This window comes from Dendrobates tinctorius, unplaced genomic scaffold, assembly GCF_039654945.1.
Source record: "Dendrobates tinctorius isolate UK_male_01 unplaced genomic scaffold, ASM3965494v1 ptg000250l, whole genome shotgun sequence".
NCBI lineage: Eukaryota > Metazoa > Chordata > Amphibia > Anura > Dendrobatidae > Dendrobates > Dendrobates tinctorius.
Genome location: NW_027361917.1, coordinates 40165598 through 40193495, shown reverse-complemented (window position 1 = coordinate 40193495; position 27898 = coordinate 40165598). Strand labels below are relative to the sequence as shown.

Here is a 27898-nt window from a genome sequence, read left to right as displayed (position 1 = left end):
TGCGGGTTGGACGTTGCGGATGTACGCAGCGTCCAACCCGCAGCGTTTACTGACCTTGGAAACATACCCTTAAGGACATATAGCTGCAGTCTTGCTCATAACATGTTTTGGGGCAAATGTTTAGCATGAGGCTTGTGTATTTTTCAGATACTTTTGGATCAAGATCCTAGAGCACAAGTCACAGCAGAAGAACCTTTTAAGCCAGAACCTACTACTGCAGAACTGGAAGGCTTTGAAAACGAGCTGCTTAGTGTCCAGAGGGTCCTGGAGAAGTATCTACAGTCGCCTGCAGATTGTGAGAAGGTGAGGAATGGGAGCATTCCCTCTTTAGTAAAGCATTTGCAATGAATAGCAGAGATTTATCAGCTCTTCGCTATGCAACATAAAACGTATTTATCAGGGGAATCATAGAATCATAGACTCGTAGAGTTGGAAGGGACCTCCTGGGCCATCTGGTCCAACCCCCTGCTCAAAGCAGGATTCGCTAAATCATCCCAGTTTGTGTCTGTCCAGCCTCTGTTTGAAGACTTCCATTGAAGGAGAACTCACCACTTCTCGTGGCAGCCTGTTCTACTCATTGATCACTCTAACTGTCAAAAAGTTTTTTCTAATATTTAATCTGTGTCTCCTCCCATTCAGTTTCATCCCATTGCTTCTAGTCTTTCCTTGTGAAAATGAGAATAACGATGATCCTTCTACAATGTGACAGCCCTTTAGATAGGAGGAGCACTGCCAGGTGACAAAAAAGTTTTAGAAAATTTTCAAACAAGTTTGGTAGGACTCCAAATACACACCCACCATTATTCAATCCTTTTGAGCAGGTCAGTTTCAGTGGGAGCTGAGCTGCAGTTGTCAGCAATGGCACACAATGAACAGAGCTGGTCTTTTCCCAGCTCCATTCATTTTTTACAACTGATCGATGAGGGTGCCAGGTGCCAGACCACCACTAATCTAATACTGATGATCTTACTATCTTAAAGTTGTATTCTCATGTTATTAAATTGCTTTAGTTAATTACACAACATGAAAATAAGCAAGTTTTCAATTGACTTGCTTTTTCTATCTGTTGGTGTGAAAGCTTGGCTAGCAGAGCCTGGAGTGTGCAAAGAAGTTTAGTTCAAGATGAATTAACTCCTAAGATCCCAGTCATCTCTCTGCAGCCCATTGATTTCTATTCCGCAGCTATACAGTTGTGGCCAAAAGTATTGACACCCCTGCAATTTTGTCAGATAATACTCAGTTTCTTCCTGAAAATGATTGCAAACACAAATTCTTTGGTATTATTATCTTCATTTAATTTGTCTTAAATGAAAAAACAAAAGAGAATGAAGCAAAAAGCAAGACATTGATCATTTCACACAAAACTCCAAAAATGGGCCAGACAAAAGTATTGGCACCCTCAGCCTAATACTTGGTTGCACAACCTTTAGCCAAAATAACTGCGACCAACCGCTTCCGGTAACCATCAATGAGTTTCTTACAATGCTCTGCTGGAATTTTAGACCATTCTTCTTTGGCATACTGCTCCAGGTCCCTGATATTACAAGGGTGCCTTCTCCAAACTGCCATTTTTAGATCTCTCCACAGGTGTTCTATGGGATTCAGGTCTGGACTCATTGCTGGCCACCTTAGAAGTCTCCAGTGCTTTCTCTCAAACCATTTTCTAGTGCTTTTTGAAGTGTGTTTTGGGTCATTGTGCTGCTGGAAGACCCGTGACCTCTGAGAGAGACCCAGCTTTCTCACACTGAGCCTTACATTATGCTGCAAAATTTGTTGGTAGTCTTCAGACTTCATAATGCCATGCACACGGTCAAGCAGTCCAGTGCCAGAGGCAGCAAAGCAACCCCAAAACATCAGGGAAACTCCGCCATGTTTGACTGTAGGAACCATGTTTTTTTCTTTGAATGCCTCTTTTTCTCTCCTGTAAACTCTATGTTGATGCCATTGCCCAAAAAGCTCTACTTTTGTCTCATCTGACCAGAGAACATTCTTCCAAAACGTTTAGGCTTTTTCAGGTAAGTTTTGGCAAACTCCAGCCTGGCTTTTTTATGTCTTGGGGTAAGAAGTGGGGTCTTCCTGGGTCTCCTACCATACAGTCCCTTTTCATTCAGATGCCGACGGATAGTACGGGTTGACACTGTTGTACCCTCGGATTGCAGGGCAGCTTGAACTTGTTTGGATGTTAGTTGAGGTTCTTTATCCAACATCCGCACAATCTTGCGTTGAAATCTCTTGTCAATTTTTCTTTTCCGTCCACATCTAGGGAGGTTAGCCACAGTGCCATGGGCTTTAAGCTTCTTGATGACACTGCGCACGGTAGACACAGGAACATTCAGGTCTTTGGAAATGGACTTGTAGCCTTGACATTGCTCATGTTTCCTCACAATTTGGTTTCTCAAGTCCTCAGACAGTTCTTTGGTCTTCTTTCTTTTCTCCATGATCAATGTGGTACACACAAGGACACAGGACAGAGGTTGAGTCAACTTTAATCCATGTCAACTGGCTGCAAGTGTGATTTAGTTATTGCCAACACCTGTTAGGTGCTACAGGTAAGTTACAGGTGCTGTTAATTACACAAATTAGAGAAGCATCACATGATTTTTCGAACAGTGCCAATACTTTTGTCCACCCTCCTTTTTATGTTTGGTGTGGAATTATATCCAATTTGGCTTTAGGACAATTCTTTTTGTGTTTTTTCATTTAAGACAAATTAAATGAAGATAATAATACCAAAGAATTTGTGTTTGCAATTTATTTTCAGGAAGAAACTGAGTATTATCTGACAAAATTGCAGGGGTGTCAATACTTTTGGCCACAACTGTATGCTTATCCCCCTCCTCCTCTCTTTCAGCTCTTGACCAAAGTGTTCTTTATTTTTAGAGAAGCACTCCCATAAAAAGTTATTCTCTTAATACATTGTAGTTATCATATTATATAGCACTATGTACTTACAATTGCTCATTTTTCCTTTCCACCCAGTTAATTCTTCTCTTTTCCATTAGGTCTATGGCATCACGTGATTAAAATAAGACTAGGTAAAATCCTTCTAAATTCTATGTAGAATTAGGAAATCTCTCTTCTTTGCATAAGTCATCATTAGAATTACAATTATACATCACTGCAAAGTCCCTGGCAGGGGGGAGGAGTGAAGCAGTTGGGTCAGGAGTTGAAGAGGGGAATGCCTCATGTAGGGAGAATTGACCTCCTGTTTCTACATAGAGCTTATAAGGATTCAGCTAGTCTGAGAAGAATTAGCTTGGTAGAAAGGTAAAATGAGCAGTTGCAAGTACACAGTACTGTATAATATGATGATTGCAATATATAAAGAGGATAACAACTTTGATAGGAGGAGTGCTTTTTTAAGTACAATTACAATTTTCTTGGCTCCATCATCAGCATTTCTATTTAAATCACTCTCATTTTCCTGTACCATGTGCTTGTTGAAATGCCGGGTTAACGCTATATGCAAAGATGTTCAAAGATACAAGTATCTCTTTAAAGAATATCTGAAATTTACAGTTTCTTATTGCAGTGTTATGAGTGCGCAATGCTACAATAAGCTTTGGCCCATTTTTACCTTTCAAATAGCCTGGCCTCCCATTACTGTTGTGAGGCTAGTTGAAGAGCTTATCTAGGACTGTTTTAATCTTTTTCTTATGGTCCTAAGAACTTACAGACAGGTAGTTGCAAACTACCTGCCTGTTCTGCCCAGCGCCATCTCAGAGCAATCAAAGGCCACTTCTGCCGCCGACTGCAGCTTCACATCAACACAGCAACTCTTTCTCTTCTTGGCTGCTCTGGTGACGGGTCATGACTGCTGACATCATGTCTATTGACAGCTGGCTCCCCACAGTTAGGGCCAGTTGTCAGTCGGCATGATATTTGCAGTCACTCCCTGTGACAGCTGGCTCCCCACAGTTAGGCCAGTTGTCAGTCGGTATGATATCAGCAGTCACTCTCCGAGACAGCTGGCTCTCCACAGTTAGGCCAGTTGTCAGTCGGCATGATATCAGCATTCACTCCCCGTCAACAGAGCCAAGTGGAAGAGAAGCAGCTGCTCTGCCGATGTGACCTCACGGGAAGCTGCAGTATCACCAGCAGGAGCAGTTTGTGACCGCTCTGAACTGATAGAGAACGGTGCCAGGCACAATTGGCACATAGTTAGCAACTACCTGACTGTACGTTTTTAGGCCCATAAGAAGTAAGCGAGTCATCCGGTATAACCCTCTAAGTAAATCACGCCCTATCGGCCACTATAGTGCACTGACAAAGGCCTCACATGTATCAATGTATCTATACACTGCTCAAAAAAATAAAGGGAACACTTAAACAACAGAATATAACTCCAAGTAAATCAAACTTTTGTGAAATCAATCTGTCCACTTAGGAAGCAACACTGATTGACAATCAATTTCACATGCTGTTGTGCAAATGGAATAGACAACAGATGGAAATTATTGGCAATTATCAAGACACCCTCAATAAAGGAGTGGTTCTGCAGGTGGGGACCACAGACCACATCTCAGTACCAATGGGTAGGCAGGACCGCTACCTCAGCCTTTGTGCAAGGAGGAACAGAAGGAGCACTGCCAGAGCCCTTCAAAATGACATCCAGCAGGCCACAAATGTGCATGTGTCTGCATAAACGGTTAGAAACCGACTCCATGAGGATGGTCTGAGTGCCTGACGTCCACAGATGGGGGTTGTACTCACAGCCCAACACCGTGCGGCCCTCCAAAGACATGCTACCCCACACCATTACTGACCCACTGCCAAACCGGTCATGCTGAAGGATGTTGCAGGCAGCAGATCGCTCTCCATGGCGTCTCCAGACTTTGTCACGTCTGTCACATGTACTCAGTGTGAACCAGCTTTCATCTGTGAAGAGCACAGGGCGCCAGTGGCGGATTTGCCAATCCTGGTGTTCTGTGGCAAATGCCAAGCGTCCTGCATGGTGTTGGGCTGTGAGCACAACCCCCATCTGTGGACGTCGGACGCTCAGACCATCCTCATGGAGGTGGAGGTAGTGGTCCTACTGCTGGGTTGTTGCTCTCCTACGGCCCCTTCCATGTCTCCTGGTGTACTGGCCTGTCTCCTGGTAGCGCCTCCAGCCTCTGGACACTACGCTGACAGACACAGCAAACCTTCTTGCCACAGCTTGCATTGATGTTCTATCCTGGATGAGCTGCACTACCTGAACCACTTGTGTGGGTTATAGAGTCCGTCTCTTGCTACCACGAGTGTGAAAGCACAACCAACATTCAAAAGTGACCAAAATATCAGCCAGAAAGCATTGGTACTGAGATGTGGTCTGTGGTCCCCACCTGCAGAACCACTCCTTTATTGAGGGTGTCTTGATAAAGGCCAATAATTTCCATCTGTTGTCTATTCCATTTGCACAACAGCTTGTGAAATTGATTGTCAATCAGTGTTGCTTCCTAAGTGGACAGTTTGATTTCACAGAAGTTTGATTTACTTAGAGTTATATTCTGTTGTTTAAGTGTTCTCTTTATTTTTTTGAGCAGTGTATTTTGTAGCAGAAATATTCAAGAAAACACCTGTAATGCAACAGGCATCTGATGGCTAAGCTGTTGCAATTACGGTAGATGAAATGTATTTGTGACTGCCAGAGATGAGCCCTCGGATATCTGATTGCTTCTGTGTTTTATGTCTTAGACTGCTGGATTCATGAGCAAGGGGTCAGTATGGCTGACAGCTGAGAATTTGGGTGTTGCCTTCAGTTGGGTCACACACATTGTATCACTTCTCACTATTCCGTGTTTTGAGTTTTATGTGAAAGGCAACAAAAAAAGTTGTATAGTCAGTAGCCCTGTAATAGCTTACACGAGATACAGCATTCAGCTCCGGCACATGATTTTTATTTTACATACGGTAATTAGATTGAAGAGGAGCAGCTTCACATCGAAGGCATTCTGTACAGAGGCGAGCAGCTGCTTCAGCAAGCCATGGACAACATCCAGAGGGAGAAACTCCGCCTGGAACTTCTGCTCTTGCAGACCAGATACAACAGTGTCAAGGTTTGGATAAAACACTTTGGGTTTACTTGTGGTCATAGTTTTGGTTGCTCTACTTTTATCTACTGTACATAGAGCTACAAAACCACTGAGTTGATCAATAATGTCACAGTCCCTGACATGGGAAATCTATAATGCATGCGTTTTATTTTAGAAGGCTGTAAAATGACAACTTTAACTGACATTTCTTTATAAAGTTTGGCTATAAGGCCTCTTTCACACTTCCGTTTTTTACAATCAGTCACAATCCGCCAGGTTTTGAAAAAAAACGGATCCTCAATTTTTTTTTGAGGATCCGTTTTTTTCCCATTGACTTGCATTAATGGCGGATTGTGACGGATTGCTGTCCGTTGCATCCGTTTTTTGTGAGGATCCGCCAAAAGTTGCTGTCCGTCACCATCCTCAAAAATTTCAAAACGGAGCTTGTAACGTTTTTTTCTCTGGCGGATCCTGCAAACACTGATTTAACCCGAATTTCTTTCTGGGTGCCGGACAAAAAAATTCTCTCTCTCTCTCCCTCTCCCTCTCCCTCTCCCTCTCCCTCCCTCTCTCTCTCTCTCTCTCTCTCTCTCCCCGGCCAACGATTCCTTTAAATTTCTTCATTTTCAGGATCCGTCTGAAAACGGATCCTGTGCCATCCGTTCACATCAGTTTAGAACGGATCCGCTTGTCCGCCTTTTTGGCGGATTATAACTGATGCAAAAAACTGAAGTGTGAAAGAGGCCTAATAGTTAACAAATCTGTTGTTGTTGTTTTTTTTAAGCAAAAGAGAAAAAAATGTCAGTTGATATAACAAATGTCATTTGAGGTCATTTACATTAAAGGGAAGATATCAGAAAATGTCCTATCGTTTAACCCCTTCGCCCATTTTCAGTTTTCATTTTTTCCTTCCCTTCTTCCAAAAGGTAGAACTAATTCTATTTTTCCATCAATATAGCCGTATGAGGGCTTGTTTTTTTCCGGATGAGTTGTCTCGAATTGCACCATTCATTTTACCATTTAGTGTTCTTGAAAACGGTAAAAAAAAAAATTGCTGTGAACTTGCAAAAATTGTGCAATTTCACAATTGTTTTTATATTAAAATTGTGAATTTATATGGAAAAAAAAAAATTTTGCTTTTGTCGCCATTTTCCGAGACCTGTACCGTCTCCATTTTTCAGGATCTGTGGCTGTGCGAGGGTTTTTACTTATACCATTTTGGGGTAGATACAGTGTTTTGATTGCCTCTTATTGCAATGTTACGGTGGCTTAAAAAATGTAATTTTGAAATTTTAATTTTTTTTTCGTTACGCTGTTTACTGATCGGATTAATGTATTTTACATTTTGATAGATCAGACATTTCTGAACGAATATGTGTATCTTTTATTTTTTTATGGTAGCATTTTCAATGGGGCAAAAGGGGGGGAGTTTAAAATGTTTGTGTTTTCCCCCCCCCCATATTTTTAAAAACTTTTTGTTTTCACTATTTTTTACTATTAAGTCTCCTTAAGGGGTCTTGAAGCTGTGATCATCTGATCCCCTGTGCTATACACAGCAGTGCATTAGCACTGCTATGTATAGCAGAAATTGCGATCTGTGAATGCCATCCACGGACTGGCACTCGTAATGACAGGTACAGGGGATGTCAGCAAACCCCCGGATGTCATGGCAACCGATCGGCACCCCGCAATCACGTCACAAGCGCTCCGATGGGAGAATGGAATAACAGTACCATATTACACGCGCCGTCAGAGATCAAATCAGCCTTCATGTGCATGGAAATATGCGGGCTCCCACAAAAGCATGGAAAACAACATATGACGTATATATGTCATGAAGGGGTGCATCTGCAAAAGTTTTAGGCAGATCTGGAAAAACTGCAGCAAAAATAAGAATGATATAAAAAAATAAAAATGATTTAAAAAATATAAGTGATATATTAGTTTAATTTTATTAGTTAGCAAGATGCAAAGTGATTGAGCAGATCAGTATTTCCAGAATTTGGTGTGACCACCCTTTGCCTTCGAAACAGCATCAGTGTCAGTTCCTTTACAGTGGGGGAATAATTATTTGATCTCTTGCTGATTTTGTAAGTTTGCCCACTGACAAAGACATGAACAGTCTATAATTTTAAGGGTTAATTTTATCATTGAGAGATAGAATATCAAAAATAAAATCCAGAAAATCACATTGCATAAATTATATAAATTTTTTTGCATTTTAAGTGAGAAATAAGTATTTTAGCCCTCTGTTGGTAAGCACTGCAGTCAGACTTTTTTGTAGTTGATGATGAGGTTTGCACACATGTCAGGAGGAATTTTGGTCCACTCCTCTTTGCAGATCATCTCTAAATCTACCTATTTGGACCCGACCTTGCCTCCTTACTGACTGAAATCCCACAATGTCTGTCTGCTATCTCAGCCTTCTTCTCTGCTCGCTTTCTCAAATTGAACATGGACAAAACAGAATTTATCATCTTTCCCCCATCTCACTCTACCCCTCCACCAGACCTATCCATCAATGTCAACGGCTGCTCTCTTTCCCCAGTCCCGCACGCTCGGTGCCTTGGGCTGATCCTCGACTCTGCGCTCCGTTTCAAACCACATATCCAAGCCCTCGCCTCCTCCTGCCGCCTCAAACTCAAAAATATTTCCCGGATCCGCTCATTCCTCAACCACGAAACGACAAAAACACTAGTGCACGCTCTTATCATCTCCCGCCTCGACTACTGCAACCTCCTACTCTCTGGCCTCCCCTCTAGCACTCTGGCACCGCTCTAGTCCATCCTACACTCTGCTGCCCGACTAATCCACCTGTCTCCCCGCAACTCCCCTGCCTCCCCCCTATGCCAGGCCCTTCACTGGCTTCCTATCGCCCAGAGGATCCAATTCAAAACCCTAACCATGACATACAAAGCCATCAACAACCTGTCTCCTCCATACATCTGTGACATTGTCTCTAGGTGCCTACCCGCACGCAACCTTCGATCATCTCAAGATCTCCTTCTCTACTCCCCCCTTATCTCTTCTTCCCACAACCGCATACAAGACTTCTCCCGTGCTTCCCCCATACTCTGGAACTCCCTGCCGCAACACATCAGACTCTCACCATCAACGGAAACCTTCAAGAAGAACCTGAAGACCCACCTGTTCCGACAAGCCTACAGCCTGCAGTGATCCTCGGTCTACTGAACCACCGCACGACCTGCTCTACCCCCTCCTACTGTATCCTCACCCATCCCTGTAGACTGTGAGCCCTCGCGGGCAGGGTGCCCTCTCCTTATGTGCTTGTGCGGCCCTTGTCTTACACTTGTTTATTATTCTTGTATATATTACACTTGTCTATAATTCCCCTTTTGACATGTAAAGCGCCATGGAATAAATGGCGCTATATAAATGCATAATAATAATAAATCTAAATCAGTAAGATTTTGAGGCTGTTGATTGGCAACTCGGAGCTTCAACTCCCTCCATAAGTTTTCTATGGGATTAAGGTCTGGGGACTGGCTAGGCCACTATATGACCTTAATGTGCTTCTTTTTGAGACACTCCTTTATTGCCTTGGCTGTATGTTGTGGGTCAATGTCTTTCTGGAAGACCCAGCCACGACCCATTTTTAATGTCCTGGCGGAGGAAAGGAGATTGTCACTCAGGATTTTACGGTACATGACTCCATTCTTTCTCCCATTGATGCGGTGAAGTAGTCCTGTGCCCTTAGCAGAGAAACAGCCCCAAAACATAATATTTCCACCTCCATGCTTGACATTGGGGACAGGACAGTGTTCTTTGGGTCATAGGCAGTATTTTTCTTCCTCCAAACACGGCGAGTTGAGTTAATGCCAAAGAGCTCAATTTTTGTCTCATCTGACCACAGCACCTTCTCCCAATCACTCACAGAATCATACAGGTGTTCATTGGCAAACTTCAGACAGGCCTGCACATGTAACATAGTAACATAGTTATTAAGGTTGAAGGGAGACTTTAAGTCCATCTAGTTCAACCCATATCCTATCCTAACTTGCCCTAACATGTTGATCCAGAGGAAAGCAAAAAAAACCCATGTGGCAAACAGTAAGCTTCCATTGGGGAAAAAAATTCCTTCCCGACTCCACATACGGCAATCAGACTAGCTCCCTGGATCAACGCAATATTAAGGAAACTAGTGTATATACCCTGTAATATTATACTTTTCAAGAAAGGCATCCAGTCCCTTCTTAAATTTTAGTAGGGAATCACTCATTACAACATCATATGGCAGAGAGTTCCATAGTCTCACTGCTCTTACAGTAAAGAATCCTCGTCTGTGAGTATGCTTAAACCTTCTTTCCTCCAGACGTAGAGGATGCCCCCTTGTCCCCGTCACAGGTCTAAGAGTAAAAAGATCATTAGAAAGGTCTTGGTATTGTCCCCGCATATATTTATACATTGTAATAAGATCACCCCTAAGCCTTCGATTCTCCAAACTAAATAACCCCAAGTGTAATAACCTGTCTTGGTATTGCAGACCCCCTAGTTCCCTAATAACCTTGGTCGCTCTTCTCTGCACCTGCTCCAGTTCAGCTATGTCTTTTTTATTCACTGGAGACCAGAACTGTACACAGTATTCTAAGTGTGGTCACACTAGTGACTTATATACAGGTAAAATTATGTTCTCCTCATGAGCATCTATGCCTCTTTTATTGCATCCCATTATTTTATTTGCCTTTGCAGCAGCTGCCTGACACTGGCCACTAAATGTGAGTTTGTCGTCCACCCATACGCCCAGGTCTTTTTCAGTGACTGTTTTGCCCAGTGTTTTACAATTAAGCACATAATTATACATCTTGTTTGTTCTACCCAAGTGCATGACCTTACATTTATCCCCATTAAAGCTCATTTGCCATTTATCAGCCCAAGCTTCTAGTTTACATAAATCCTCCTGTAATATAAAATCGTCCTCCTCTGTATTGATTACCCTGCAGAGTTTAGTGTCATCTGCAAATATTGAAATTCTACTCTCTATGCCCCCTACAAGGTCATTAATAAATATGTTAAAAAGAAGCAGGCCCAAAACTGACTCCTGTGGTACCCCACTGCTAACAGTGACCCAGTCCGAATGTGCTCCGTTAATAACAACCCTTTGTTTCCTATCCCTGAGCCAGCTCTTAACCCATCTACACATATTTTCCCCTATCCCCATTGTTCTCATTTTATGTATCAACCTTTTGTGTGGCACCGTATCAAAAGCTTTTGAAAAGTCCATGTACACCACATCCACTGCATTCCCTTGGTCCAGTCCGGAACTTACCTCTTCATAAAAGCTTATCAGATTAGTCTGACAGGAGCGGTCCCTTGTAAACCCATGTTGATATTGGGTTATAAGGTTATTCTTCTCCAGATACTCCAGTATAGTATCTCTTAGAAAACCCTCCAGGATTTTACCCACAGTTGAGGTTAAGCTTACTGGCCTATAATTTCCAAGTTCAGTTTTTGTCCCCTTTTTGAATATTGGCACCACATTTGCTATACGCCAGTCCTGTGGTACAGACCCTGTTATTATGGAATCTTTAAAGATTATAAATAATGGTCTATCTATGACTGTGCTTAATTCCTGCAGTACTCGGGGGTGTATCCCATCCGGGCCCGGGGATTTGTCAATTTTAGTGATTTTTACACGCCGCCGTACTTCCTGCTGAGTTAAGCAGGTGACATTAAATGGAGAATTTTTATCCCTGATCATGTTATCTGTCATGGGATTTTCTTGTGTAACTACTGTTGAAAAAAAGTCATTTAGCATATTGGCTTTTTCCTCATCCTCATCCACCATTTCACCCAGACTATTTTTAAGGGGGCCAACACTATAATTTTTTAGTTTCTTACTATTTATGTAGTTACAGAATATTTTGGGATTATTTTTACTTTCTCTGGCAATGAGTCTCTCTGTCTCAATCTTTGCTGTTTTGATTTGCTTTTTACAGAATTTATTTAATTTTCTGTATTTATTTAATGCCTCATCACTACCTATTTGCTTTAATTCTCTAAATGCTTTATTTTTATCTCTTATTGCACTCCTTACAGATCTATTTAGCCATAGTGGTTTCCACCTATTTCTAGCATGTTTATTCCCATACGGTATATATTGTACACAGGTCCTATTCAGGATGCTAATAAACGTCTCCCATTTTCTTTGTGTATTTTTATGTCTCAGGATATCGTCCCAGTTAATTGCACCAAGATCATCTCTCATCCGTTGGAAATTTGCTTTCCTGAAGTTTAGTGTCCTTGTAACCCCTCTACTACACATCTTATTAAAGGATACAAGAAAACTTATTATTTTGCGATCACTATTACCCAAGTGACCCTCAACCCTTACATTTGATATGCGGTCTGGCCTGTTGATTAATATTAGGTCTAGCAGTGCCCCCCCTCTTGTTGGGTCCTGAACCAGTTGTGAAAGGTAATTGTCTCTCATAGTTGTCAAAAACCTATTACCTTTGCTGGAACTGCAGGTTTCGGTTCCCCAATGTATTTCAGGGTAGTTGAAGTCCCCCTTAATAATGACTTCTTCATCTATTTGCTTTATGAGAATATTTTCTGTTGCTTCCATTATTTTTGGAGACATAACAAACCTCTATCAGTAATTTATTATTCCCCCCCTCCCCTTAACTCTACCCACAGGGACTCTACATTTTCATTAGATTCATATATATTATCACGAAGGATGGGTTTTAAGGATGATTTTACATATAAACACACGCCTCCCCCTCGCTTATTTGTACGGTCATTTCTGAACAGACTATAGCCCTGTAAATTAACCGCCCAGTCATGGCTCTCGTCCAGCCATGTCTCAGATATCCCCACCATGTCATAATTTTGTTCCAACAACATTAACTCCAATTCCTCCATTTTGTTGGCGAGGCTTCTGGCATTAGTATACATGCACTTTATGTATCTCTCTGTACCTCTATTCTTTCTTAAATTATTAACTGTTCTAACCCCACCCCCCATGCCACCCCCACCCCCAATGTCATTATTTGTGCCCAGGTCTCTATCTGCACTGTCTTCCCCTCCTATAAAAGGAATACCCTCCCCTCCCATCCTTAGTTTAAACACTCCTCCAACCTTCTAGCCATTTTCTCCCCCAGCACAGCTGCACCCTCCCCATTGAGGTGCAGCCCGTCCCTAGCGTAGAACCTGTAGCCAACTGAGAAGTCGGCCCAGTTCTGCAGGAACCCAATCTCCTCCTTCCTACACCAATTCCTGAGCCACTTATTAACCTCCCTAATCTCCCATTGCCTCTCTGGCGTGGCACGTGGTACAGGAAGTATTTCCGAAAATACCACCTTGGAGGTCCTTGCTTTAAGCTTACAGCCTAATTCCCTGAAATCATCTTTAAGGACCTTCCACCTACCTCTAACTTTGTCATTTGTGCCAATGTGCACGATGACTGCTGGATCCTCACCAGCCCCTCCCAGTAATCTGTCAACCCGATCAGCGATGTGTCGGACACGAGCGCCAGGTAGGCAGCACACCGTTCGACGATCCCTGTCTTTGTGACAGATTGCCCTATCTGTTCCCCTAATAATTGAGTCTCCCACTACCAGAACCTGTCTGGCCTGCCCTGCTCTCCTATTTCCCCCCTTACTGAAGCAGACACTCCTCTAGCTTTCAGAGGACATGCCTTGCTGCAGCAGTGCTACTCCTGTACTAACACTCCCCTCATCTGCCAACTTAGCAAACTTATTGGGGTGTTCCAGATCAGGACTAGCCTCCCTGGTGCTCTTCCCTCTACCCTGCCTTCTGTCACCCAGCTAGTTGCTTCACTGTCCTGCAGCTCCAACCTAGCATCCCCCCCTCATGTATCCCATTGAGCATCTGCTCAGTGAGCAGAAGACTCCTTTCCATATTGTCTATGGATCTCAGTGTTGCCAGCTGCACATTTAGATCCAGTATCTGTGCTTCCAAATGCACAACGTGCTCACATCTCGCACAGCAGTATGCACCCTCGACCGGATGTTCAAGGATTTCATACATGCGGCAAGACGTGCACTGGATGGCATTGGCAATAGTGGAGCACATCCTAATGGGGATTGCACCAGACAATAAGATAAGCAAAAATAAATAAAAAGTATTAATATAATATAACAGCAATTCTGTAATACCTCCCTTTGAAACTCCCTGAATCCAAGGTCACTGAATCTCAAGTCACACACTTACCACAGTTCGCACTTACGCTCAGGTCACACTCAACTCGTTCACACTCGCTCAGACAGAAGATTTAAAAGGTTTTTTTTTTCTTTTTTTTCCCTTTTACCAGCACACCACCTTGCTGCTCAATGCACTTCCAAAAGGAGTTGAGCCCCAACCAGCTGCCCCTTATAAACCCTTAATTACTGTATGAACTCCCACCCTTAATTAACCACTTGTGAATATAGTTACACCTCAAGATTTAAATGCAATATAGTTAACTCTTAAAAACACAGATAGTAAAATAAGAGATTAACCCTGTAGAGAGAAAAAATAGATTAAACAAGCCCCCCAAAAATTGAACAGGTGCCTGCTTGAGAAGGGGGACTTTGCGGGCACTGCAGGATTTTAAACCTTTACAATGTAATGTGTTACCAATGGTTTTCTTGGTGACTGTGGTTCCATCTACTTTGAGATCATTAACAAGTACTCCCCGTGTAGTTTTAGGCTGATCTCTCACCTTCCTCATGATCAAGGATACCCCACGTGGTGAGATTTTGCATGGTGCCCCAGATCGATGTCAATTGACAGTCATTTTGTATTTCTTCCTTTTTCTTTCTATTGCACCAACAGTTGTCTCCTTCTCACCCAGCATCTTACTTATGGTTTTGCAGCACATTCCAGCTTTGTGGAGGTCTATGATCTTGTCCCTGACATCCTTATAAAGCTCTTTGGTCTTGCCCATGTTGTAGAGGTTAGAGTTTTAGCTGATTAATTGAGTCTGTGGACAGGAGTCTTTTATAAAGGTGACTATGAAAGACAGCTGTCTTTAATGCAGGTAATGAAGATGATTAGGAGCGTCTAACTGGTCTGTAGGAGCCAGAACTCTTATTGGTTGGTAGGGGATGAAATACTTATTTCTCACTGCAAAATGCAAATAAATTTATATAATTTATACAATGTGTGATTTTCTGGATTTTATTTTTGATATTCTATCTCTCAATGTTAAAATTAACCTACCCTTAAAATTATAGACTGTTCATGTCTTACAAAATCAGCAAGGGATCAAATGCTTATTTCCCCCACTGTAGATACACTTGTACATAGTGTTTTAAAAACTCAGCAGGGAGGTTGTGCCAAACATCTCGGAGAGCTAACCACAGATCTGTAGATGTATGCTCATGGAAATCCTTCTGCCTCTTCATGTAATCCCAAACAAACTTGATGATGAGGAGATCAATGCTTTATGGAAGCCATAACATCATATCCAGGATGCCGTGTTCTATCTCTGAAGATAGTTCTTAACCCCTTTCTGACATCAGACGTACTATCCCGTCCATGGGACCCGGGCCCCTATGCCCATGGACGGGATAGTACGTCTACCGCGATCAGCGGCGCCCACGTGGTGAGCGCCGCAGATCGCGGCCGGGTGTCAGCTGATTACAGCTGACACCCGGCACAATGTGTCAGGGGCGGTCACGGACCGCCCCCGACACGTTAACCCCTTGCACACCGCGATCAAACACGATCGCGGTGTACCGGGGGTTAAAGGGAAGCATCGGCAGGGAGGGGGCTCCCTCCGTGCTTCCCTGATCCCCCCACGGCAGCGCAATGTGTAGCGCTGCTGCAGGGGGCTCCTTTCCTGCAGGCCCCCGAATCCAAGATGGCGACGGGGGCCTTCGGGGGCCTGCAGGAAGCTGGCTTCCTCAGTGCCTGCAAAGCGCAGGCAAGAGGAAGTCTTCTACAATACCTGTGACAGATTGCTGATCTGTCACAGTGATCTGTGATGTGACAGATCAGCGATCTGTCACAGGACAGTGATGTCCCACCTGGGACTACTTAATAAAGTTAAAAAAAATAAAAAAAAGTGTTAAAATAAAAAAAAAATCGCCAAATAAATTAGAACAAAAAAAAAAATATTCCCCCAAATAAATCCATTTTTTGGAAATAAAAAAAACAAACAATAAAAGTACACATATTAGGTAACGCCGCGTCCGTAACGACCCGCCCTATAAAACTGTCCCATTAGTTAACCCCTTTAGCGAACCCCTTAAAAAATAAAAATAAAAAACGAAGCAAAAAATAATGATTTATTATCATACCGCCAAACAAAAAGTGTAATAACGCGCGATCAAAAAGACGCATGTAAATATCCACAGTACCGCTGAAAATGTCATCTTGTTCCGCAAAAAATGAGCCGCCACACAGCATCATCAGCGAAAAAATAAAAAAGTTATAGCTCGCAGAATAAAGCGATGCAAAAATAATTATTTTTTATATAAAATAGTTTTCATTGCATAAAACCGACAAAACATAAAAAAACGACCTAAATGAGGTATCGCTGTAACCGTACTGACCCGAAGAATAAAACCGCTTTATCAATTTTACCGCACGCGTAACAGTGTAAACGCACTCCCCCAAAAGAAATTCATGAAACGCTGGTTTTTGTTCATTCTGCGTTCCAAAAATCGGAATAAAAAGCGATCAAAAAATGTCATGTGCCCGAAAATGGTACCAATAAAAACGTCAACTCGTCCCGCAAAAAATAAGACCTCACATGACTCAGTGGGTCAAAATACGGAAAAATTATAGCTCTCAATATGTGGTGATGCAAAAACTATTTTTACAATATAAAGCGTCTTTTAGCGTGCGACAGCTGCCAAACATAAAAACCGCCATAAATAGCAAATCAACCCCCCCGTTATCACCCCCCTTAGTTAGGGAAAAATAATAAAATAAAAAAAATGTATTTATTTCCATTTCTCCATTAGGGCTAGGGTTAGGGCTAGGGTTAGGGGTAGGGTTAGGGCTAGGGTTAGGGGTAGGGTTAGGGCTAGGGTTAGGGTTAGGGCTGAGATTAGGGTTTCCACTGTTTGGGCACATCAGGGGCTCTCCAAATGCAACATTGCGTCTGATCTCAATTCCAGCCAATTCTGAGTTGAAAAAGTCAAATGGTGCTCCTTCCCTTCCAAGCTCTGCCATGCACCCAAACAGTGTTTTACCCCCACATGTAGGGTATCAGCCTACTCAGGACAAATTGCGAAACAATTTTTGGGGTCCAATTTCTCCTGTTACCCTTAGGAAAATAAAAAATTGGGGGCAAAAATATCATTTTTGTGGAAAAAAATGATTTTTTTATTTTCATGTCCGAGCGTTATAAACTTCTGTGAAGCACTTGGGGGTTCAAAGTGCTCACCACACATCTAGATAAGTTCCGTGGGGGGTCTAGTGTCCAAAATGGGGTCACTTGTGGGGAGTTTCAATAGTTTAGGTACATCAGGGGCTCTCCAAACGCACATGACACCTGCAGACCATTCCATCAGAGTCTGCATTCCAAAATGTCACTGCTTCCCTTCCGAGCCCCGACGTGTGTCCATACAGTAGTTTTCTCCCACATATGGGGTGTCAGCGTACTCAGGACAAATTGGACAACAACTTTTGGGGTCCAATTTCTCTTGTTACCCTTGGGAAAATGAAAAAATTGGGGACTAATTGATCATGTTTGTGGAAAAAATACGATTTTTTTATTTTCATGCCCGGGCATTATAAACTTCTGTGAAGCCCTTGGGGGTTCAAAGTGCTCACCACACATCTAGATAAGTTCCTTAGGGGGTCTCGTTTCCAAAATGGGGTCATTTGTGGGGGGTTTCCACTGTTTAGGTACATTAGGGGCTCTCCAAAGGCAACATGACACCCGCAGAACATTCCCTCAATGTCTGCATTCCAAAACGTCACTACTTCCCTTCCGAGCCCCGACGTGTGCCCATACAGTAGTTTTCTCCCACATTTGGGGTATCAGCATACTCAGGACAAATTGGACAACAACTTTTGGGGTCCAATTTCTCCTGTTACCCTTGCGAAAATAAAAAAATGGTGACTAAAAGATCATGTTTGTGGAAAAAATACGAATTTTTTATTTTCACGCCCGGGCGTTATAAACTTCTGTGAAGCACTGGGGGGTTCAAAGTGCACACCACACATCTAGATAAGTTCCTTGGGGGGTCTAGTTTACAAAATGGTGTTATTTGTGGGGGGTTTCCACTGTTTAGGTACATCAGGGGTTTTCCAATCGCGACATGGTGTCCGATCTCAATTCCAGCCAAAAACGTCAAATGGCGCTGCTTCCCTTCCGAGCTCTGCCATGCTCCCAAATAGTGGTTTACCCCCACATGTGGGGTATCAGCGTACTCAGGACAAATTGCACAATAACTTTTAGGGTCCTGTTACCCTTGGAAAAATAAGAATTGAGGGTGAAAAGATCATTTTTGTGGAAAAAATATGATTTTTTAATTGTACCGCTGTACGTTATAAACTTCTGTAAAGCCCTTGTGGGTTCAAAGTTCTCACCACATATCTAGGTAAGTTCCTTGGGGGGTCTAGTTTCCAAAAATGGGGTCACTTGTAGGGGGTTTCCACTGTTTAGGTACATCAGGGACTCTCCAAACGTGACATGGCGTCTGATCTGAATTCCAGCCAATTTTGCATTGAAAAAGTCGCTCCTTCCATTCTGAGCTCTGCCATGTGCCGAAACAGTCGTTCCCCCCCACAAATCAGGTATCAGCGTACTCAGGACAAATTGCACAATAACTTTTGCAGTCCAATTTCTCCTGTTACCCTTGGTAAAATAAAAAAAATTGAACCTGAAGTATTTTTTTTGTGAAAAAAAGTTAGATGTTCATTTTCTTTTAAATATTCAAGAAAATTCCTGTGATGCACTTAAAAGGGTTAATAAACTTCTTGAATGTGGTTTTGAGCACCTTAAGGGGTGCAGTTTTTAGAATGGTGTCACTTTTGGGTATTTTCTATCATATAGACCCCTCAAAGTGGCTTCAAATGTGATGTGGTCCTAAAAATAAAATGGTGCTGTAAAAATGAGAAATCACTGGTCAACTTTTAACCCTTATAACTTCCTAACAAAAAAAAAATTTGGTTCCAAAATTGTGCTGATGTAAAGTAAACATGTGGGAAATGTTAGTTATCAAGTTTTTTGTGTGCCGTATCTCTGTGATTTAAGGGCATAAAAATTCAAAGTTGGAAAATTGCGAAATTTTCAAAATTTTTGCCAAATTTTGTTTTTTTTTCACAAATAAACGCAAGTTATTTGAATGAAATTTTACCACTAACATGAAGTACAATATGTCACGAGAAAACAGTGTCAGAATCACCGGGATCCATGGAAGCGTTCCAGAGTTATGACCTCATAAAGGTACAGTGGTCAGAATTGTAAAAATTGGCCCGGTCATGAACGTGCAAACCACCCTTGGGGGTGAAGGGGTTAAAGACAATGGCTGTATGTATGGAGTCGTTGTACTTCTAAAGAATACATTTTGGAGACAAGCAAATGCCGTCAATGATGGTATTTTATGATGGCTAAGAATCTGCCTGTATTTCTTAGCAGTGAGGACACCGTTAACCTTGAGCAAATTCCCATCTCCATTTCTTGAATTGCAGCCTCAAACTTGCAGGAAACCTCTACAATTCTTCACTATTACCTACGGACACTCATTATTGTTCCACTTTGCAGCCCATTTGCAACATATTGTCTTTTGTTACAGCCCAATATTTTACATTTTGACTAATCAGTACAAAACAACTGCTGCAATTTTTCTGCATCCCGGTTCCTATGTTTTCATGCTTAGTTGAATTACTTGGCCATGTTTCCATATCTAAGGTATGTTTCTTTGCCTCAGTTCTTCCATGATGGCCATTTCTGGCCCTACGTCTCCGAACAGTAGATGGGTGTAGCCGAGTCACACTGGCTGCATTAAGTTCTGGGCTGGGGGTAATGATGGCCATCTTTGAATGGAAGTAAGCATGATGTGTCTTTCATCTGCTGCACTAAGTTTCCTTGGGCGACCACTGCATCTATGGTCCTCAACACTGCCTGATTTTTGGTGTCATCAGTGCTCAGAAATATATGCAGATAATTATACATCATGCAATACCATCATATAGGTGTCTGGCTTTATATTCTGCAGCTAGGCAACAACCCCAGACATACAGCCAGGTATGGACTGGGGCTGAAATTCAGCCCTGGCATTTGAAATCACATAGGCCCATGCTGTCCCAGTCCCCAAGCACCAGATGGGATACATTACCCTGGATTAACGAAAGCAAGATTTATTAAAAGACCAATATTTCTAATGACAACCATGGCCTGCTGGGATAAGTGACTTTGTGCTTCGTCACAACTCTTAACAGTATGGGTACCTTGAGAACACCGATTCTGTTAACAACATAGCAAACAAGGCAGCCCATGACCAGACAGGCCCTTCTGGCATTTGCCAGAATTGCCAGATGGCCAGTCCGGCCCTGTATACAGCCAATGTCATTAGGGACCATGTAAAGTGTAAAGGAGAGCAATGAGTCCAAGAAATGGTGATATGGTTCCCACACAGCCCTGATCTCAACATCATTGGATCTATCTGGAATTACTTGAAGAGATGGAAGAATTTGTGCATGCCTACATCCACAGAAGATCTGTGGTTCTTTTAAACCCTGTGTGGAAGTGTATCTAGAATTATTGATACTTCAGTGCTGTTTTGAAGGCAAAGGGCGGTCACACCAAATATTGACTTGATTTAGATTTCTCTTTTGTTAGTTCACTTTGCAATTTGTTAAATGATAAACATAGAGCATTAACGCTTCTAATTTTTGTAAAGTATTCTTATTTTGCTTTATTTTTTCTCCACACATGTTTAAAACTTTTTGACAGTATTGGTATTTGAAAAAAAATGTCTGTTATTATTTTTTAATATCACGATCTTGATTAACAAAGACAAAATTATTAACTTTGCAATTTTCACACTGGTTTTTAGGGGTTTTTAGATTTATAATTTCTGTCCTTTTCGTAAGAGTTTTCAGCAAGGCTTCTTATTATGAAAGGCAGGATTTCAATGTTAGGCTCTCTATACACAGCTGATTACACAGTAGGTAAAGTCCCAGCTGACCCTGCTCCCTCTCCCTTCACAATGATTTCTGGACACTTGAATACAAAAGATAGGGCCAGGTCACATTTATCGTACATGTTCTTTTAATGTCTGTAAAAAATATTCCTATTCGAATATTCAAATGATTTTTGCCCTTTTTTTCCTCATCAAATTGTGCTGAATTATTATGTAATTTTTTTTTTTTCCTGATACCTGGGGAAAATGTAAAGAAATACGTGTGTATTTTAATATTTTTTTAATATATTACATTATTTTTTTAATTTTTTTTACATCACCTCTAAAACCATTTTAACTTGCGTTCCCCTTTCATTTTTTTTATACATTGGAAATATTTTTTGAGGGGGTCGTGATGGAAACAGTGAATTAGACTGGCATTATCTCTGTTTTTATTTTTTCTGTTTTTATTTACTTACTTGTTGTTTATTTTATGCACTGTGCTTCCCAGAAGGTCTTAAAAGACCTTTAGTAGGGCACTTTAACATTTAAATATATTCTTTTATATTATATATTAACCCCAACTTTTATATATGTATATTAACCCCAACTACATGGAAATGTCAGTCTCTTTACTGAATAGCAGAGGTGACAGGGTTTCCAAGGACACAGCAGCTCCTGTTACCTCCCGACACCTAGAGATCACATGTTCACTGGGTCCAGAGGAGGAAGCAGGGTTAGTGCTTCCTAATATATATACAAAATGGTATTTCAGCACTATGTATGCATCAATGGAGGAGATAAACATGATAATAACTCACATTTATCTTCTCTCTGGGAAGTCTGAGTGACATAGCAGTTTCTTTCCTCCTCAGTCTGAACATTTTATTGGTGAGGGAAATATTGATTTGGCATGTCCGATATTGGACTGCTGTTTGTATTGTCTACTGAAGATAAGCCACCGCCAGACATGTCTGGCAACTGCTATCATAGAGAACACAGGAGTGTTTGGCGGAACGAGTTAACCTGTATATAGGAGAGTAGCCAAGATGACTGCCGATCAAACAACTGGCCAAACCATTGTTTGTCCAACAGCTATCTAATGTGTATGAGGTACTTTAGATGTACTATAAGTTGGATATAAATAAAAGCTATTGGCAGTGTTTTGACCTTCCTGTTTTCTTTGGCGTTCCCTGACTTATTTGGCTTAGCATGGATGGCACAAGAAAGGGTATCTGAGATCTCTTATTTATTAGACCAGTCTTACTGATAATGGTAATTTTTCTAGTGTAGATTGACAGACCACATAGGTAATTTAATCATTCATTTCCATTAAAATCAACAAAAAGCTGCTACAAAAGTCACATTGATGTATCAAGTGTTAAAGCCACCAATGCACATTAGACTAATGTCGGCCCAACCTGCCAATATCAACAGCTTTAGTTAACACTGTAGTTTGTATTGGTGCACCGACCAACTGATTGCTGGGAGAGAGGTTAATTTGGCATGTCTGATTTCAGTCTACCAATTATTCTCCCTGAGGTAAGCTGCCGGCTGAGATGTGTTTCGCCGCTTTTTCATAGAGAACACAGGAGCACTTGGCTAAATGAACGCTTCTGTGTACAGCAGAGAAATCCGAGAGGGCTGTCACACGAACTATTGAACAAAGCATTGTTCAAGCTGAGAGACATCTAATGTATATGGGGACTTTAAAGCTCCTTTGACGGTATATCTTTGTTACTTAGGAACTGCAATCAATAAGGAGAAGACAAGAAGTCAAGACCTCTCCAGTGATTGCTCAAATGGAGCAGCCGGAGAATCACTTCTCAAACTGGATGAATGAGACAGAAGATCATCTATCTGGTCTCCAGGAGGCGGATGATGATAAAAAACTTCAGGTAACGTGTGTCATTTTTAAACGATACATCAATGGTCGACCTATAGATTCCTTGCATTCTTACTTGTGTCTGCTAACCTCAGTATGTTATCTTACTATTTATGGTGCTCATTTTTTTTCGATAGGTACACATCATGACTCCAACATGTTACACAAAGGGTTGGCAAACTTTTTGAGTCTTGTGCAAAATTTAAAAAAAAGAAGTTTGAGCACTCAGTTTCATAAAGGTACATTCACAGGGATCGGATACACTGCAGAGTTTCTGGGTGAAAAGTCTGCTGAATATTACAATGCCAGATTTCAGCTTTTACTAAATCTGATCCACTTACTAAGGATAATATCTGCACATTTAACATCTGTAGCCCATCAGTTTACTGCTGCAGATACACATTATTATTACTGTATATAATGTAATATGCACATTATCCACAGGAATGTGAACTGTAACTTACACAATATGTAAAAAAATAGCATGAATGGCATCAATATATACTGCTCAAAGAAATAAAGGGAACACAAACAGCTTGTTGCAAGTGGAATGGAACACTCCCTTTATTTTTTAGAGCCATATACTTTCCTGCCTTAAGAAAATCTCACCGTATGTGAACATATAAAATGGTAAGAAGCAACTGTATGCTGCACTTTGTAATGTTAATCTTTTTTATGATGGAGATTTTAGTGCTGTGAAGATTTTTTTCCCACAATTAATTACAATTAATAATCATTAATTTTTTCCACAATTAATAACAATAACAGCCATAAGTTTTTAACTTTTGCACCATTTTATTTACGCCATATCTGATCATTATAAATTGTTTGCGGTACTTTAAGGTTGGTACAATGAAAGGGTTGCTAAATATGTCCATGTTAACTAGTTTGTGGTATTATTTTAAAAAGCGTATTACAAAAGTGTGTTTATTGGGTTTGATTTGCACCTTTATTTTTAATAGTAGTTGTATGGCTCACTGTTAGTGTTTCTGCCTTCAATACTATGGGTCTTGAATCTGAGCCGTAACAATAGACTGAGAAATAATGAAATAATTAGAGAAATCTATTGAACACCAAGAGAGGGCCCTTTTTCCTGGGGAAATGTGAGAATGTAACTGTAAAAACAGTGTATTTGTTTCTGGCAGGCAACACTTCAGCACAGATCATCTCCTGTGAGCAGTGTGCTGTGCTTCTGTGTGTGCTTGGGGGTCATTTGGACTGTGCCAGACACACCATAGGTTGCTGACTTCTGTGTTACATTGTCATTCTAGTAATAGCGTTAGTAAATGACTGCTGCTCGTCTCTTTTCTCTCTATCTTTGTGTATAATTTGTGATAACATTGCAATGATTATAAGGAACGTTTTGATCACTTATCAGGAACTTCTTAAAGAAGTAGAGGAACATAGAGAAGAATTTGCTGTTCTCCAGAAGAAGACCAATGTTCTGCACTATGGTTCACCAGAAGAGGTTGATGGTGGGAAAATGAAGCAACGCTGGGAAGAGATTGAAAAGCAGTTTGCCATGTACCTAGGAAACCAGGATCAAAGTTTAGTAAGTATCAGATAATTATTTTTCTGATACAGCGTGAAGTCTATATGGTACATATTAAATACAATGTAAACCTTAGTCCTCTCTGATTGGTAAGATGAGTGATGCGATGAAGAATAGGTCTCTTGCATTAATATAACACCTTACTATGGTAATTATTTAAAATCATAATATATAATGATTGCAGGATATAACAAGTGCAGCCCTATCTTCCCACTGTAGATATTGCGCTGTTGTATTGCTATCTGCCTCTCCTTGATGTCAAAAAGAAGGTCCTAAATTGAAGGAGTGTGTACTAGTGCCCCACTGCAGAGTCTTATACGGGGTTATCAGGTCAAAATTGATATGTCTACATTCACTCTGTATGTCTGCAGAGTTATGAATCCCCCCATCGCACGCTCGGTGAGCTGCGAGAATTTGACGGTTTCTGAGCCAGGAAACTAATGGGTTAGTTTCTAGTGTCTAGTGGATACTGGCAGTGTGTCGTGGGCACTGTCTCACTCCATACACTTGTATGGAACGAGGCCGTGCCTTGTCTAGTGACTCGGCCGTCCAATGGGCGCGGCTGTCTACTGGTCGCATCTTGCTCCATACAATTGACGGCTTCTGCCCAAGAGTATGCATATCACATACACCGCCGTTCCCCGGTCAGAAAGCGGCAAATCCTCGCAGCGCACAGTGCGTGCACTGGGGGAAATTCATAAGTCTGGAATCACACAGGGTGACTGCAGTTTTCATTTTAGACTGGATAACCCTGTTAACATTGATTCAGAGTAATTAAATGCATGCATTGTTACAAATCCGTTGAAGTTACTGAAAATAAAGGCAAAATATAGAAGACTAACAAGGAGATTTCATTTATATAACAAGATATACATGACCCACATTTTGGATCATATAGTCTGAAGAAGCCCAGAAAATATAAAAGTTTAACGTAGGACCCCCGTTAGACTAGATCTGAAGTAACCTACATTTTCTAACTTTAATCCGTATTGATGTGTTTCTTACAAGCATGTTAGCCTGCAGGGAAGGCCTCGCCGCTTGTTAGAGGAATAAAGATATGTCAAGTTCTGTTTTAATTCCATACTGCTTTCAGGCTATCCTTGTGCTGTAATGTATAGAGCTGTAAGGAATCCCGTGTTCTCTCGTAGGACAGTACGGACTCTCATCTGGATGTCAGTGTTACCTTAACGGGCTTCACCCCGGCCTTCCTTCCTTCAGATTACTTAATTGAAATAAACAAGGTCCTGCTATCCATAGCCGACACTGAGCTTCTGCTGACTTCACCCGAGCTCAGCAATGGGGAGTATGAAAATTTCTCTATGCAAGAAGATTCATTAAAGGTAATCTTGTATCTTGAATATCCGTACAGTAAGAGCGCCAATATCTAATCATATTTTACTTGTTGTTGGTAATGTAATATGAGGTTTAGCAGATCATAAGCATCTCTTGGCTTATGGGTTACATGTCTCATTGGGTCTATTTTGCTTGGTTTGATGTTTTTCTGTTATTCATTTACATTATATAAAGTTAAAGGAATTTGGTTATCAATTTTTTGATACCCAATCTGAGAGCAGAATAATGCAGGGGCAAAGACCCCAATTCCAGCGGTGTGTCACTTTAAAACTGTTTTATTTGCTACAGATCTAGCAATTCACTGAATGCTGATCTTTGTATAACCTCGCCCATACCACTGATTGGCAGTTTTCTGCCTATGCACAGTGTACAAATAAAGCTGCCAATCAGTAATGGGGGTGTGGTTGAACTACCGGGGAACTGGTCAAGTATTCCTCTAGTGATATTTTCCTTCTTTTGTAAAAACTACACTAAAGAGTCCAACGAGTGACTTATAGCTTGAATGAGGGTCTCTGTCTCCAAATTACACTGCTTTCAGATTAGATATCAAAAACCTAATGAGAAATTAATAGTACACCATAAACAATCAAGTGCTTGATATATACATTTTTCCATTGTACATATACATACTGTATATGTCTCCTAAAAAAAGAATGTTGTATTGTATTACCCAAATAGCAATACTACAAAGTGATTTATTTGCTGGCTAACATCAAAAAATGCAATTATTAAATTTGGTGTATCCTATAGATCAAACATCATATGAAAATGCTATTTTTAATGTAAAGTATATGATGTTCATATATAAGTCTATGTTCTATAATTCTAAGATAAAGCGCATTTCCACAAGCTCAGCTTTTCCATCCTCTACAGTAAGCCCAAATATCCAAAATTAGGTAATATCTAATTCCTTGCGTAGGTAAGCTGGTATTCCGTCTTTTTCTAAGGGTCTTTTCACAGTGATGAATAATTCTAATATACCATCAGGTTGTCTAATTACTTAGTACAAACAACAGAAGGATGTTTACCCCAATTATATGTATCCCACAGTAAGAAGTAATGAATTCTAATACAGAATTACACTATTAATTACTAATTATTAGAATACTCTAATTACCATATTACACTTTCTCATAGTGAGAATTCACTAATTCTTATACACCATCAGGTTTTTCAATATACCATAAGGGTATTTACTATTACAAGCCCCTCTTCTCCCCAAAATTCTAATATATGGGATATATGGGCCATTGTCCACACATAAATAGTACTTACCTACACAAGGATTTAGGTATGCGTCAGCGTGATGTATAGTTAATAAATGGCGTAAGATATACCTCTTTCTATTCAATGATCAATGAGTACCTAATAGTGAGATTGGTACCCAGCCCTTAATTTTGAAGACAACCAGAGGTGTAGCTAGGGGTTTAGCTCAGGGGGCGCCAAACATCTGAGTGGGCCCCTAAGCCTTAGGCCATGTGCACACGCTGCGGTTTTGCTGCGGTTCTGCTGCGGTTTTGGCCCTGCAGAACTGCAGCGGTTTCGCAGACATGGTATTTTACCATGTTAGCCTATGGGTTTTCAAAACCGCAGTGCTCACGCTGCGGTTTTTTACCTGCGGAAAAGCTGCGTTTTTTTTCCCGCAGCATGTCAATTGTTTCTGCGGATTCTGCTGCGGTTTCACACCTTTAACATAGTAGAGGTGTGAAACCGCAGGGCAAAACCGCAGGCCAAACCGCAGGAAAACCGCAGGTTACTTTACCTGCGGCTTTACCTGCGTTTCCGCGGGAAAAAACCCGCAGCAGAATCCGCAGCGTGTGCACTTACCCTCAATTACAACAATGGTGGCACACTTTAATCATGGGCATAGAGGAACATCAGCATATGATCCTGCTGTAACTGAAAATAAATCAGTACATAAAAGACCAACACTTATATTACCGCCATATGGTGATCATATAATGGCAGATACCACTGCTGCAGAACATATAGAGATTACAGTACAGTAGCAGATAGTGACTTACAGCTGATGTTCATTCTTATA

The 27898-nt window shown here is 41.2% G+C and overlaps 1 protein-coding gene across 5 annotated transcripts in view; it reads left to right on the top strand.

The window, feature by feature from the left end:
* UTRN (utrophin) overlaps positions 1-27898 on the top strand; it is an 897027-nt gene that overhangs the window by 304651 nt on the left and 564478 nt on the right. For all 5 annotated transcript variants that reach the window (XM_073557627.1, XM_073557629.1, XM_073557628.1 and 2 more), the window contains 5 exons: positions 148-303; positions 5901-6038; positions 22810-22962; positions 24328-24501; positions 25650-25841. In XM_073557627.1, the coding sequence (XP_073413728.1) occupies positions 148-303; positions 5901-6038; positions 22810-22962; positions 24328-24501; positions 25650-25841 (813 nt within the window). The remainder of the gene's footprint in view (positions 1-147; positions 304-5900; positions 6039-22809; positions 22963-24327; positions 24502-25649; positions 25842-27898) is intronic.